Source organism: Parambassis ranga, chromosome 4 (genome assembly GCF_900634625.1).
Source record: "Parambassis ranga chromosome 4, fParRan2.1, whole genome shotgun sequence".
In the NCBI taxonomy this organism is placed as follows: Eukaryota; Metazoa; Chordata; class Actinopteri; family Ambassidae; genus Parambassis; species Parambassis ranga.
The window spans coordinates 23092591-23108134 of NC_041025.1; the positions used below are offsets into that span (position 1 = coordinate 23092591).

The 15544-nt window shown below is 43.8% G+C and overlaps 1 protein-coding gene across 1 annotated transcript in view; it reads left to right on the top strand.

Annotated features, from left to right (window-relative positions):
• The window catches only part of adcy1a (adenylate cyclase 1a), a 32348-nt gene that overhangs the window by 3469 nt on the left and 13335 nt on the right, over positions 1-15544 (top strand). The window contains exons 3-8 of the mRNA XM_028404093.1: positions 2777-2895; positions 6362-6473; positions 10495-10622; positions 12156-12314; positions 13675-13816; positions 14383-14538. Coding sequence (XP_028259894.1) covers positions 2777-2895; positions 6362-6473; positions 10495-10622; positions 12156-12314; positions 13675-13816; positions 14383-14538 — 816 coding nt within the window. The remainder of the gene's footprint in view (positions 1-2776; positions 2896-6361; positions 6474-10494; positions 10623-12155; positions 12315-13674; positions 13817-14382; positions 14539-15544) is intronic.

Genomic DNA, 15544 nt, shown 5'->3' on the forward strand with positions numbered 1-15544 from the left:
TGATGGTGTTGAAGAAGCCCCAGCAAAAAGGTGCTAGTACCTCTTCACAAAGTGTCGTTTTTACCCAATCTGAAAACAACAGTCATGTCAGGAAAAACATATTTGACGAAGGGCACCAAGGGTGTCGATTTGCTTTTGACATTGTTGGGGACCTAAGATTCCAACGGAATGCAACCCTTCCTGCACCCAATATAAATCTGTTTTTTTCTTAGGAGGGGATCAAATTATTGATGTGGAGGGGTCCCCTCAGTCCATGCTAAACCTGCACCCTTGGAGGGCAGTACTTTGTGCCAAACTATGGTTTAGACTGACCATTAAGAGCAGAAGTACGCTGTAGCTACTCCATTACCCTCAACATTAGCATGTATTCAATCACATGAACCACATGAGCAATTTCATAAAAATATGGTCTGTTATAGATACCGTAGCAGTGGTCTGTTCTCTATGAATAACACACCACAGTGGACCAATCAGAGTTGAGTATTCAGGAACACAGATTGTGTTGGCAGCCTCTTGCTGTCATGTTCAGGAGTGGAATAACCCAAAAAATGGCCGATTAGGTATTTTTCCGACACAAATCATATATATATATATTTTTTTTTTAATCCTTAACAATTTTTTTTGGTCTAAACCTGACAAAAGAGCCACAGAAACTGAAATGAAGTTCAGAAAACTGAACAAAACAGGAAGCATGGAAAGCAGGGCAGCAGTTCCACACAGACGTCGAGCCCCAGACACCAGCTGAGAGTCCGTTTTTGTTACTAACCAACCACCTCAAAGTGCTTCCTAACAGTCACGGTAGGATTGTTGCTGGTGGTGCCTGCGGTCTCTTGGATGGTTAATGAATAACGACCATTTAATACCATTTATTAGGATAAAAATGTGATAACCCTCACCCATCTGAAGTGGGTGCAATATCGCTCCAAACCCGGATGAGGGCTGCACACACACAATTTCATAACACCGTGTTCATGTTCACACACACACACACAGTGGTTGTGTGGGAGCATGGTTCATTAATAAAGCACTGGGACCGGAGCCGTAGTCAAACAGAGCAGAGTGAATTAAACCTGAGACAGATCAGAGAAACGAGAATCATTAATGTGTGATTATAACACGTTCAGGAAACACAAGTGGAAGAGATTAATAAAGCAGCTGAATTCATTAATTTATTCAAACCAACACACCTTCACACTTCCTTCATGTACACACACACACACACCTCCACACACAGTCTCCATCAGTGAGTGTGATTGCTGTTTTAAAAGCTGGTATGGATTTTTTTAGGTGAGGAGCAGTTGTGTGAATGGAAGTATGATGTGAGAGAGTGTTGGAGGGAGACACGGAAGAGCCCCGGCTGTTTTTATAATCACGCCTCTCAACAGTTATTCAGCACAGACACCTGATGATTCATCCTGCATTCACAACCGTTTGACATCCTGCTCGAGTTTCCAGCGTACTTTATGCTGCTGCAACGGAGAATATTTACACACACACACACACACACAAAACAACAAATGTGGTGATCTGAGGAGAAGCCACTGTAGGCTATAGTGCTGAGAGGATTAGTTCATGAATGGATTTGACTGGAAATTAAATGACAATTAGTATTCTTTTCAGGGTTTTATGTGACTGTAAAAATGAATCCGTTTGGCTGCTGAAACAAAACAAGAACTCAAGTTATTCACATCCTTTGAAACATAGTCTTCAGATGAGGCCTGCAGTTAATCAACAGACATTTACCACCCTGAGAGTGTTTGTCTCTGACACCAGTTAATATTCATATGTTTTAAAATAATACACAGTGAACGAATTTCAATTTAACGCTTTAAGGCCTGGCGAGAGTGGTGTATACCCAGGAAGAGAGGGAGGCACATCGCTAATCATTACTGCCACGCAGACGGTGTGGTCCAGCAGTGATTGGCTGCCATTTTTACAGGATTATAGTCACTATAGATGAGTTTTCTTTTTTGGTTTGAAGACATTACTTGAAAAAAATGATTTAACACTGATTCAGTTTAACGCTTTCCTTTTTTCTGTCTGTTTTAAAGTGTAATAGCACTAAATCTCACGACTGGGCTTTAAATTGAAAGGTTTACTTTTATAAAAAGCTTCACAACCTGTACCTGATGGTTTTTTTTTTGGCTCCCAGGTACCATGATAACTCCTGTCCCAATGTACAACATGATTCACTGCCTGAAAAGGTGCAGACAGCCACTGAATCAGGGCAGGTATTCCTGCCGCAAAAGGACTCAAACATTCTAATTCAGAACTGACCTTCAGCTTCATGCGCACTGTACGATCTTTTAAGACCCTAACCATGCTATGGGAGTAAGAATGAGAGAGTAAAGTTATGTATTAACCTCTGACCAGCAAGCTGTAATCTGTGCATCCTCAAGTCAAAGTGTTGATAAAGCTAAATGCTGCTTTCACTGAAAAGAACAGGAAGGACAATATGTCTGTCTGTAGCTGCCACTGTCATTCATTTCACCAGCTATCTTTTCAATTATTTAACCATGTAATGTCAGATAATCCATATCAGTTCAAGGTGACATTTTAATAGTTTTCCACAAATCTTTCAAGTATTCAGGGTGGGGCAGCCTATATTAATCAGTGTTCATCTCTTTTTGAATTGGACACACGTTCTTATAACATGCATCTTGATGTTCACAGTCCGAAGCCACGAAGTCTCAGTTTGCTTACATGTGCATGAACACAAATATGTGAAGTTCTAACGCTGCCTCGTCTCCCCGGTTTTAACCCTCTCCCTCCTCAGGAGCGTCTGCTAATGAGCCTGCTGCCCAGGAATGTTGCCATGGAGATGAAGGAGGACTTTCTGAAGCCGCCCGAGAGGATCTTTCACAAGATCTACATCCAGCGTCATGACAATGTCAGGTACGGGGGTGTCATGACAACTGTGGACCGTGGAGGTGTGCGCTGCGGCGCTGGAGTGTTTTGATCCAGGTGTCGCCTGCTGTGACGTCAAGGTCAAGAATAGAATAAGAGCAATTAAGAGTAGCCATTAATGGAGATGCAATCAAGCAACGTAAAGGGAGAGGGAGAGGGAGAGAAGCAGAGGGAGGCTCTGCCTTTTGGAAACAGATGAGAAACATATCAAGCAAAAAAAAAATGCCAATTAAATACACACCATAACATTATGTAAGGAGGTCGTTTCTTAGTGGAATGAACACGGTAAACTCAGATATTTATTTATTTTTAACACACTGGTAGAACAGTGGTGATATTTTTCAGCCCAAAAAGTATAAATGCAGTTTCATCAAAGCCATCAATGATCTATTAAAATAATAACAGTGAATGAGAGCTACAGATTCTTCAGCCTTTTAGTTGAAGCTGCTTGTTTAGCTGTCTACTCTGCAACTCTGCTGCTTCGGATTCACACCCTGCTCTCACAGTTTCATTTTGAGCCTCAACAGGCAGCTGTTTTCAGTGAAAAGCTCACTGTACTGTACACTACCTGCTCAGCACAGACAAACAGCAGGCAGGCAGAGCTGAGGAGCTGGTGAACACGCTGCAGTGGAGCAGCCACACACTGCCTGTTTCCAGAATGCACAAACAAAAGAGGACCTGCTGCTTCTGTCTGTTTTATCTGTGTGGAAATTGAGTCTTCTTAGAAAGGATGAGAACATAAAAGCAGTTTGAAGATGTTTGTGTCCCATGTGAGATCATTATGCTCTCTCTGTGCTGGTTAGGTTTACACAAAATAAGATCATAGTTTGATTTAAAACACTCTTAAGCATTGTTACAAGGCAAACCTCTCCAATCTGCAAGGCTTTGTCAGCATTTCATTAGCTAACATTGTTTACACTTATTCATACAACCACATTTATGTCAACATCGGCCATCGGAAACTGGACCTTGCTGTCGTTTTCTGTGTTAGGATGGGCTGCAAATAACAACGATAACACTAGAAAGGGCAATAGTTCCTGCAGTAGCTGATCAATAACTTCAAAGCGAACTTCAGACAATTAGCAAATCTCACCATGGTCACAGTCACACGGCATGATGATTGATCTAAACCACCAACGCACAGCTGAAAGTCTGGAAGGTCTAAATGTGATAGTCTCATGAATCTCATGTAAATGCAGCTGGCTGAAAATTGAATTGAATAATATAATAATTTCAATTATAAAACAAAAATGTGACTGGTTCAACAATAATAAAATGGAAGATTTTCTTTCTCAGTTGCAGTATATAATATTCAGTCTCACTACATACAGATGACAACCACTTGTTTTGTTGATTCTGGTGTAGCCAGAAACAGTTAGCTTGTTGGCTAGCAGGTAGCAGTTAGTAGTTGCTCTCTATAAGGATAATTTACCAAATTCTGGCTCAGGTGTGAGTGTGATTTAAAGCAGTGTAAAGGTTTTATATGTTTGTTTTTTTATGTTAATTGCACCAAAAAGGGAATTTGTCAGCTTTTTCAGGAACCACCTCTATTGCACTTGTAATGAGGAACATATTAGTGTGAGAACCTGGCTTGACTTTGAGCTGATTACATCCCAGCGAGGCAGTAAAGAGCAGCAGAGAACTGTGTTAGTGCTGCTGAGTGTAGAAGTCGAGGGCCAGGTAGCATATCAACAGCACTCCTGTCGAGAGACAATCCTCTCCACTCTCTGACTCTTTTTCCTCTCTCTCTCTCTCCCTCCCTCTCTCTCTCTGCCTGTCCGTCTGCCACACTCACCCACAACATCAGCAGCGCCCCTTCAATGGCTCTCTGCCAAACACCACACCGCTGCACCCGGTGAGCCAGCTCCTGCTCATCTCCAGGGAGCTGCTACAAACACACACACATAAACACATGGCCAAAAAAAAATCATCTTTATGTTGCTGAGCAGGGGGGTGAGAGCATCCTCATCGGCCCCTCTTTGATGTGGCCCCCAGACCGTTTGATCACACACGTGTTCGGCTCTGCCACCGCTCTACGCCTACTCTCTCTCTCTCTCTCTCTCTCTCTCTCTCTCTCTGTCTCTCTCCCCCTCTTGCCCTCCTCTTGCCCTCCTCACCCACCATCCACGCAGCACGACCTGCAGCACAGCTCCATTCAAAGACAAATCACACAACAGAGCTCTTCTGTCGTGAGCCCAGCTTTGCATACATCAGGCTCCTAAGGGACTATAGTGTGCTGCCAAGAAGAGCACAGCGACTCAGTCACGATACAGAAGAGGGGCTCTTCCCATCTAACACACAGCTGCGACTTCAATACATGCACAAACATATATCTCGTCTTGTTAAGACAAAGACACAAAAATCTCCCAGCTGTCATCATTTGTCCTGAAATGACCTCCACCTGTCACCACCGAGGAAACAGCAGTAGTATCTAAAGTTATGAGCCAACTTAAACAACCATTATTTGTGTAGCTTTGCATAAATATTGGTTAAAAATCTGCCGGGTGTCAACGTGGCAGCCAAGAAAAATGGCAGAGAATCATGTTGGAGATTTGTTGGAGAACAAACGGCGGTCTCCTGGGTGCAGGTCGGCATGGATCCACTCTGTCTCTGCCTTTTGCAGATATTGTCTTCCAGTATCACATGTGTTGCTTGTTCCCTAGTAATGGTGGAAAATGATGGGGATGAAGGTGGCAAATTCTGTCGCGGTTAAGATGACCACAATATACTGCTGTGCAGCAGGAGATAATTGAGACCATGTACATTTGAGCCATTTAAAAGACAGACTGCTGACAACAGAAGGTCAAGATGTAGCAACAACAAAAATCCTGTAATAAGCTAACTGAACTGCAGTAGAACTTGTCTGTGTCTGTGTATTTTTCATTTTTAAAAGATATCTGACAAACTGATCAATCAAATATTCAGCAGCTCTGCACGCTCTCTCTGATTCTGTCACTCTACTGAGAGAGTAGCAGTTTATCACAGAGTCAATAAGATCCATAACACCTTGTTTTGCTGCCATCTGGCCTGTCTCTGAGCAAATGAAAGAGGGGCTAAGTAGCTTTCAACACCTTCTTCAACCCCCACTGTAGCAGCTAGCCAGCAGCGGCCAATTTAGTGCTGTAATTGATTTAGTGTTTGGCCTAAAAGATGCTTACAGGGATTAGATTATAGTGCTTGCTGTTTGCTTCTTGTCTGATTAGCCATTAGCCAATTCCTCTGCTCCGCTGTGATCTGTGTGAGTATTTTGCGTCAGAGAGGAAAGAATCCCGCTCCGTGCCGCTCAGTAAACCCGTCTGTTTTTGTAGAATGCATCTTTTTTTATTAAGCTGAGAGCTGCAGTGTGTTTAAGCTGCTGCAGAACTCGAGGAGCAGGGAGAATCAGAATCAGCTGTCAGGACGAGCTGAGCTCTTCACTTCAGGTTAAAATCTCTCCTCCTGTCTCTCCTGACAGCATCCTGTTCGCGGACATCGTGGGGTTCACCAGCTTGGCTTCTCAGTGCACTGCTCAGGAACTGGTCAAGCTGCTCAACGAGCTCTTCGGGAAGTTTGATGAACTGGCCACAGTAAGTGCTTCACGATGAACATGATGAACCAATGGGCCATAAAGTGTGACAGATGTGCAGCAGTTTTTTCTTTTACTTGGACAGACCTCCATTACAGAGAGGCAGATCAAGCTGCTGTGGTTGTAATTTATGCTGCATATGTTATCAGATCCTATCAGACGTTCCTTCCACCTTGACACATTTAAATTACATTTTAATATCTTAATTAATTTGATGGACACATTCAGTAAACACTGGTTTGTTTTGGGTCTTTCCTTTTAGCTCCAGGGCCAATGGGGATGTGCTAACAAATTGCAGTTCATGCTGCAGCCTCTAGGGGATGGCACTAAAATCGAGTCAGTCCCCACAGACTCCCATGTTAAAATGTCTAATTTTACAGCGGAAATAAACATGTTACAACCTGGTACGACATGAAATACTGGTCACTACGAACAAGCTCCCATTTATTGCGCATAATTATGGCTGTGACTGCTTTGAGTGCCCGGTGGGTACCGTATCTCAGTGTGAGCTTCGGCGACTGCCGCCTGCCTGCCTCAGCTCCACTCGTGTTCCACCTCCTTGTCTTTTATTATTATTATTTTTATATTATCATTATTTAAGGGTTAAACACAAGAAACCATCAAACACAACCACTCATTCTAAGCTATAGTGCCACTGCCTATTCAGAGTTGCTACAAACCCTCTTAGAACCGGTTTGCTTTCTGCTGTTATGATATGATGTCACCGAGCCGTCAGTCAGCCCACAGCGAGGGAGGCGGGCTGGCCGCAGTGACTCCAGTTGGTGAGCTCCTGTTTCAGTGAGCTGCTCCTCTGCAGCACGAAAAAGCCCCCAAGAAAAGCCAAATGTATTATTTAGTCCTGGAACTCATTTATTATGCCAAGCCATATATTGATCCAGAGAGTGAAAGTAAAGCTGGAGAGACTGACAGACACGGGGGAGGAGGAGGAGGAGATGAAGGTCAAGAAGGAAAAGGAACTGGACGGGTGAGAGAGGGAGAGATGAGAGAACGGCTTTAAAGACAGAGGGGAGATAAGGGCTGAGGAGGTTCAGTGTGTGTGTGTGTGTGTGTGTGTAGGGGAGAGTGTGTATGGTAGCATGCACTGTACATCAGTAAGCCTGTGTAGCGTTGTTCTCTGGGAAGGAAGATTAGGTGAGTGATAGGTTATCTGCCGCCACTGTAATCATATTAATACTGCATGAGCCACACACACACACACACACACACACACACACAGAAGCTGTTTCCATCACTTCAGAGGACATTATTGTGACTTACATTCATTTTCTAGAGACCTAACCTAACCCCCCACAGCCAGTAACCTCTTACATAGTAATATACATTAAAAGGACTCTTTTTTAACCCCTGTGGAGGAAAGCATGTCCCCACACTGTGACTGTGTAAACATGTCATCATTCACATCAGATGAGCTCCATAAAAACTCTAACCCATCCAGAAATTGTCTGTTTCCCCACAGGGCTGTCGACATGTTTATTTCAGTGTGATGCTTTAACATGAAGGTCTACTGACTGACTCATGTTGCCACGTGAGGAGCTGCAGTTTCTGACACTTGAGGTTTGGTTTCAATTTTCCTCCCAGAGATTTCGGCTTCAACCTTTGAGACACGTGTGAGATTGTTGTGGAGATCCTCTGCATTCCACTTTTCTTTGACTTAAAATAAGTTGCAGTTTAACTAATGAGCACCAAAGTAAAAGTGTAAAATTCTTGATAATTTCTCAAGCATCCTGCTGCATGCAAGACTGAAACATTAATTTAAGGTTTGCCTTGTCTTGCCTTACACAATGAAGTCATTATCTGCACATACTGACTTGAAACAGAAGCTTATAAAAGAGCTTTCCCAATTATATAAAACTTCACATTCACACTCCTCCCTCAGTGTACCACGTGCATGACCTCCTCTTCCATGAGGCCAAGAGATCTCTTCAGACAGTTTGCTTTCTATGTGCACTCACACACACAGACACACGAGTCATATGATCAGCGGGATTATCCCTGTTGAGTTCATTCTGCATCTCCGCAATCAGTCATGGCTTAACGTGGGGCGAGAGACAGAGGGAGATACAAGGTGATGTGTGGCTCGCTATCAGTGCTCCAGTGCTCAGCAAGCCATTATATGGAAATCTTGTGATGAGGATATATCGCGTGTGTGTGTGTGTTCGCTGCAGCTGTATCCTAATTGAGATTTATGCCCTGTCGTGTTAGCGAGGGAGAAATTCACTTTCAAACTGGCTCTGTCACAGCTGCTGAGCCTGTCTGACTGCTGTATGCTACACAACACATTTATTCCCTGGGGGCTCAACCTAAACTTAACCACAGCAGACATACACACACACACACACACACACACACATAACCATCTCTTAACCACAAAGAAGACACGAATGAATCGAGCCAAACTGGGGACAGATTTTACCCCATCAGCTGTCCCAGATTTGTCTCCAGAAGCAAACACAGACACCTTTCTCTTGAGACACGGCTTGCTGTCAGCTGATAATTCCTCTTTCATTTCTACTCTCACACACACACACACACACACACTAGGATAATCATCCACGTTCTGAATTCTCATATCCTCCCACGCCAGAATCTTTCTGCTCCCGTGAGCAGAAAACCAGAGCGCCCCATCTTCTCTCTTCTCATCTCTGCCTCTTACCCTGGAGTTGTCATGAATCCTCTGTTTGTACATATGTGTGTGTGTGTGAGTGTGTCTGTGCATGTGTCACTGTGGGCTGCCTGCAGGCGAAGCATTGCAGGGTCTACCATTACACTGTGTGTGATACGGTGCCAAGAGGAAACACCGTGTATGAAACTACCTGTACAGTGTTTCCACATAACCGTGCAGCTGTGTGTGTGTTTCTGCAGGTATGTGAGTGTGTGTGTATGTTAATGTGCTGTAAAGGTGTGTGTGTGTGTGTGTATGATCATAACTGAGTTTGAGCACAATGTGCTCTGTGACAAATAGTGGATCTGTCTGGGAATGTGTGGGCGGGATTCTACTTCAAGAGCATGTCAGAGCAATTAGAGTTGGCCTCAACTACAAACACACAAATGACTGCACAAGCGCACACATCTGATTTACATGAACGGAGCTGCAGCTGCTGCTTCTGCAGTTTCTGGACAGTCGAAGCTCATGTAAGTGCAGTAAAAGTATATTACTGAAGGTACAGCTCTCACGTGCAGCTCTACAGGTGTTCCAGGATTTAACTTTCCAATCTCTTTTCCTGACACTGATTTAAACTAGCTGGTGTCAAGGATCTTAAGTCTTTGAAGCAACAAAACTCATATTTCAATCATTTAAGAAGCGTGAGGAAATCAAACTCACACCCAGAGCTCTGAGCTGTACTGCAGAAACAATACTGGAGCACACAAATGAAGTATGGTATGGATTGGGGACAGCATGGTGTCACCTCACAGCGGGAAGGTTCCTGGTTTGAACCTGGCTGAGGCCTTTCGGTGTGTTCACTCCATGTGCCTGTGTGGATTTTCTCCGGGTGTGACTGGTTGTTTTTATCTCCCTGTGGTTAACCCTCTGATAGACTGGCAGCCTGTCCAGAGTGTTTCCTCCCTCTTCACCCCACTCATCAGATTTTGTATGGTGGCTCTGAGAGGTCAAACAGTTTTGAGACTTTTGACATATGTGAGAAAATTATCGGCATGTTCTAAACTTTATATGACCTTTAAGAGTGCGACAATAATACAGACCTGTTGAGCAACGCTCCAAAGACTGTAGTCAAAACCGTATTTTCATTCACTAACTGATAGTACACATAGTTTAGATGTTACTGTAGTGTCAGGTAATAAAAAACAAAGAAACTGCAGTGCATCCTGAGAAAGACAAAATTTGTTGGAGTATTTCAAAGTAGTTGGATTCCTTCTTGCAAGACTTTTTTGTCAGATTAAGCTCAGACCAATCACTAGCCAAACCTTCCAATGTACAGATGATGTACAGACTGTTGATCTGGTGGACTCCTCCCTCCCTCCCTCTCTCTGTGTGCCTGCAGGAGAATCACTGCCGCCGTATAAAGATTCTGGGCGACTGCTACTACTGTGTGTCCGGACTGACACAACCCAAGGCTGACCACGCCCACTGCTGCGTGGAGATGGGGCTGGATATGATCGATACGATCGCGTGAGTCATACACTCACACTGCTACATGGAACACACGAACATCCCACACATACTGTACGTACAGGTCAGCACAGAACAGCCAATCAGACGAGCCTCCATGTTTGAATATCACTGTCTTCTTATTAAAACGAACTCTCTCGTCTCGCTGAGTGCCTGATGGTAAATCAGACTGACTGTGCTCTTGTTAGTCACGCTGTCACCAAGATCCCAAATGTTTAATTTCACTCAGTATTAATTGTTGTAATAAATGACATTAGTAGTGAGTACTGCTGGATTTAGTCTGGATGCAGAGATAATCATGCTGACTGCAGATAAATCCTACAAACAGAGGCTCATTTGATTTCAGCTAAAGACACTTGTTGGCACATGTGCACACCCTCCACCCCCAGCCTCCACCCCTCTGATACGAGCCTGTTGACACAGAGCGCCTTTACCTCATTTCCTTGTGTGAGCGCTCGCCTGTCATGTTCTTTCCCTGCTGCTCTGTCTGAGTGGATGGATGCCGCTGCAGGAGGCCTTTATCTCAAAGGACAGGTGCTGCTACACACACTCATCCCTCCCTCCGTCTGTGTGTGTGTGTGTGAGACGTCCCTCCTTCAGCCTGATGGGCAGACCACGTTTTCTTTTGCACCACCCTGTAAACACACACACACACACACACACACACACACACACACAAATTGTCAGTCCTGTCTGCACCTCCTTCCTGTGCTCCGTCCATGACTCTGTCTCCTGTCTGAAGTGGCTGACCTCCCGCTGCTGATTTACTGGAGAGGAGAGCGGCTTTGGAAAAGTCCTGCTTTATCTCCAGTGCACCACAACACAGTCCGGTGAAGGTGGTCTGCACGTGTGCGAGCATAAATTTGCACAGCAGCTGTCTGTGTGCACGCAGTCAAAGCGCTTAGCGGGGCGCTGCTGCTGCTTTGAGGATGCAACGCCGAGCAGGAAGTAGATCTGCCTCTTTAAGTCAAGTAATATTGTTTTGGACAAAACTGAGAGCTGCATGGTTTGGACATTTAAATGTTCTGTAGAATGACCAAAGAGACATATGACCAGATGGTACTAGTGAAAACAAAGTCATCTGATTCAGTCAATTCAAAAGTTTGTACCATTAAGGAATGAAACAGGAGGCAGCTGCCACATAAAACAAACAAAAAGAAGCATAAACTCACTGAGATAATAGCTAGGCTGAAGACAGCCAGTAACCCAGAAGACAACAACAACAACAACAACAACAAAGGAGGCCAGACACAGGCATGTCAATCAGTAATAAAAGAACAACAGCTCCTCTTGGCATTCATTCAATTCACAGTTCAGCCGAGGGCGTGAAGACGTGTGATCAAATCAACTAGTAGTAAAAAAGACAGCAACAAGTTCCACCAGCACAGAGACAGCCTGCACACAGAGGACCCACAGGCGTCAGCGCCATTTTAAAAATCATGGGCTGCTACAGCTGCTACATGATTAGCGTGGCTAAAAACATTTCCTTTCATCAGATACAGATCCTCTCTCTCTCTCTCTCTCTCTCTGCAGGTCAGTGGTGGAGGCCACGGAGGTGGACCTGAACATGCGTGTGGGTCTGCACACGGGACGGGTGCTGTGCGGCGTGCTGGGCCTGAGGAAATGGCAGTACGACGTCTGGTCGAACGATGTCACACTGGCAAATGTGATGGAGGCCGGAGGGCTGCCTGGGTCAGTGTGGACTGCTACAACACACACACACACACACACACTCTCTATCTCTGCAGGCACGTTCTCGCTAAATGTTAACTAGTTAACCCTTTCACTACTATATATTATATATTATATAATTATAACAGTTCGCCTTCTTTTTTTAATGATTCTGTCAGAAAATGTCCTTTGTATTAATTATTTTACCTGTTTTTCTTGGTAGATGAAATATAACTTTCAAAAGCTGCCACATATTTGTTATTATGTTATAAATGCTCAGAACAGTGTGTAATAACAAGAAAAGTAAAAAAACAGCTTTGAAATTTCATCAAATTTCTATTTATAAACAACTATAAATGTTCAGCGACAAGACAACAACTCAACTAATTTACATCAATTTAATTAATTAATTAATTCTCCACAAAACTCCCGCCCCTGGCACACACGCAATGAGGTCATTACCGTAATGAATGTAATAGTGATTGGAAGGAGCCATTTCTCAGCTTTCAGAATCTGTTGAGATTTTTTCAATAGCACGAACATAACCAGAGCTACGGTAGTTTGAACAGCGCATGTCGCCGGCGACAGCTCCTTTTTAGAAGGGTTGAAACACAAACTTTCTGTCGTAAGTATGTAAATGTACAGCAATGGGGCCTATCCCTTTCTTCATCAATTAAAAATTAGAGAATATAATGTTTAACCAACACATAAAAAATACTTTTGGTGACTCCAGTTCCTGAACAATGAAACCAGGACATTCTGTATCTGCTTAGCAGCTGATATTAGCTGAATATGTCTCAGGTTTTCTTGCATGTTGTGTGTGGTTGATGAACCGACACACACTTCCTATGAGAATCATGAGCTGGATCTTCACACTCGTCATGCTGATCTGACCCAGAAACAGAAACACTGAATATCAAAGCGCTGTAAACATAAAACAGCATCTCTGAGCGCGCTCAGTAACTCACTGCTACGCTGTTAGCTCAGAGACGGCTACCACACTGACTGTAGCCTGTTTATATACACACACTTTTAGGATCACCTGAGATATATTCATCCACAGTTTTATACATGTGTCCGTACCAACAGCATGTATATTTAGGTGAGACCGTGGTCACTTCATTAAAGATGGCTGATGTACAGTAACAAGCAGATTTGCATTTAAAAAGCAGTGAAATGAGCTCGGCTCTTTGGACCAATTTGGTCCTGTTTCAAGTGGAGTAATAAGATTTTAGGACTCATTAGCAGATGAAATGAGTCGTTAGAATCAAAAACTCTTTGCTGTGAAGAAGTCTGAGCGAGCGCAGCGGCTGTGAGGCTGATCAGAATGATGACAGGAATAATGATTCGAGACCTTTTATCACTGACTGCTTTTTCTCAGCAAGGTGCACATCACCAGGACCACACTGGAGTGCCTGAACGGGGACTACGAGGTGGAGCCGGGCTTCGGCCACGAGAGACACGCCTTTCTGCAGAAGCATCACATCGAGACGTTCTTCATCGTGCCGTCGCACAGACGCAAAGTATGCCACAACCGCTTCCTCCTCTCTCAGCAGCGCAGACAGCTGACACAGCTGTCAGTGCTGTAATAGTTAATCCTCTGAGGCAGAGCGGGAGGCCGGCCATGTGTTAAGCTGCCGTACACATGGCTAGTATCACTATCTCACACCAACTGCACATGTGCACAAGTGCTCTGCATGTGTGTGTGTGTGTCAACTCATGGCTTTTTTAAATCCTCAGCAAAATGCATATGCACACACACACACACACACACACACAGAAAGAAATACACACAGAGTAGCTGCACTGCACACACACTCAGAGTTTACTGTAAAAATCCAGCCATGAATGAGATGATGCTCATTTAGATTCATGCTCTCCTCCATCCACTGCTGGATTATCTGCAGTTTTTTGTTGGGTTTATAATTTAAATAAATGACTTTCAGGATTATACACTGACGGTACACCTCAACAGGAAACATGCAACATTAGCCTGCAACATGTGCTAGCATGTTAATTATGTGTACTACTTAGCATTAGCATTGTAATTGACATGCATCTCATATCTTCTGTGTGTGTTGACCTGCAGATATTTCCTGGCCTTATCCTGTCGGACATCAAACCAGCCAAGAGGATGAAGTTTAAGACGGTGTGCTACCTGCTGGTGCAGCTCATGCACTGTCGGAAGATGTTCAAAGCCGAGATCCCCTTCTCCAACGTCATGACCTGCGAGGACGACGACAAGGTGTGTGAGATGTGCAGAGAAGGGAAACACACAGTCTCTGAATGACACGGGTCACGCATGTATATACAAAATTATATCTGGGTTACGTAGTAAAAAAGGAAAAATTTGTGTTTGTATGTCCATTTGTGGTGGAGTGAAATCTGCTCGGAGCCCTAATCTGCTACACACACACACACACAATCACAGGCGAACAAATACAAACAGTAATCTGGATTTCTAGATTTCACAGCATCATAAGTACTAAAGTACTCCTGCAATACAACTACTTGTTGAACAGAGAGCCGGTGGAATAGATGCAATGTGCCATCTTTGACGTAATCTCACTGGAATTATCTCACCCTGCTGGCTGGCCGGTGTGGGTGTGTGCGGGTGCAACAGCATATCTGTGCATGCGAGCCTTTAATGGTGATTCCTTATTATTATTATTATTATTATCTTGGCGTGCTGTTTGAACCACTGTGATGCTTTTTAGGGAGTTGTTGCTCCGCCCCCCCCCCCCCTCTTTTTTTTAGCGTTTGATTGGTGATCGGTGTCGTGACATCACAGAGCCTGGTTGTCAGGAATGTCCTGCTAGCGGTAATCCGCCGAACCGTGTGAGCTCGGCCAGGCTTTAGTGCTTCATGATTCTGATGAGGCTGCATTCTGACTGCTGGTAATCACCCACAGCCTGGTATCATCTCCTCTAATAGCATTAGGCACATTGTTACATGATTATCCAAGTAGCACAAATCCCAGCATTGTGACACAGAAATGTATAATACAATTACTGCACAAGGTGAATATAAAGATAATAATGATTCTCTCTACTGTTGGAGCTCTGTACTTCAATTTCATACTGCTGGGAACTTTCTGTAACAAACATAGTGATTTTAATGTTAATGTGACAGCTTCATGAATAACATCTAAATAAATAAATATAATAAATATATATAAATAAATAAATATATAACAATATTAAGAATACATATTTGCAGTCATATAATAACATTTGCTAGCGTGCTAGCTG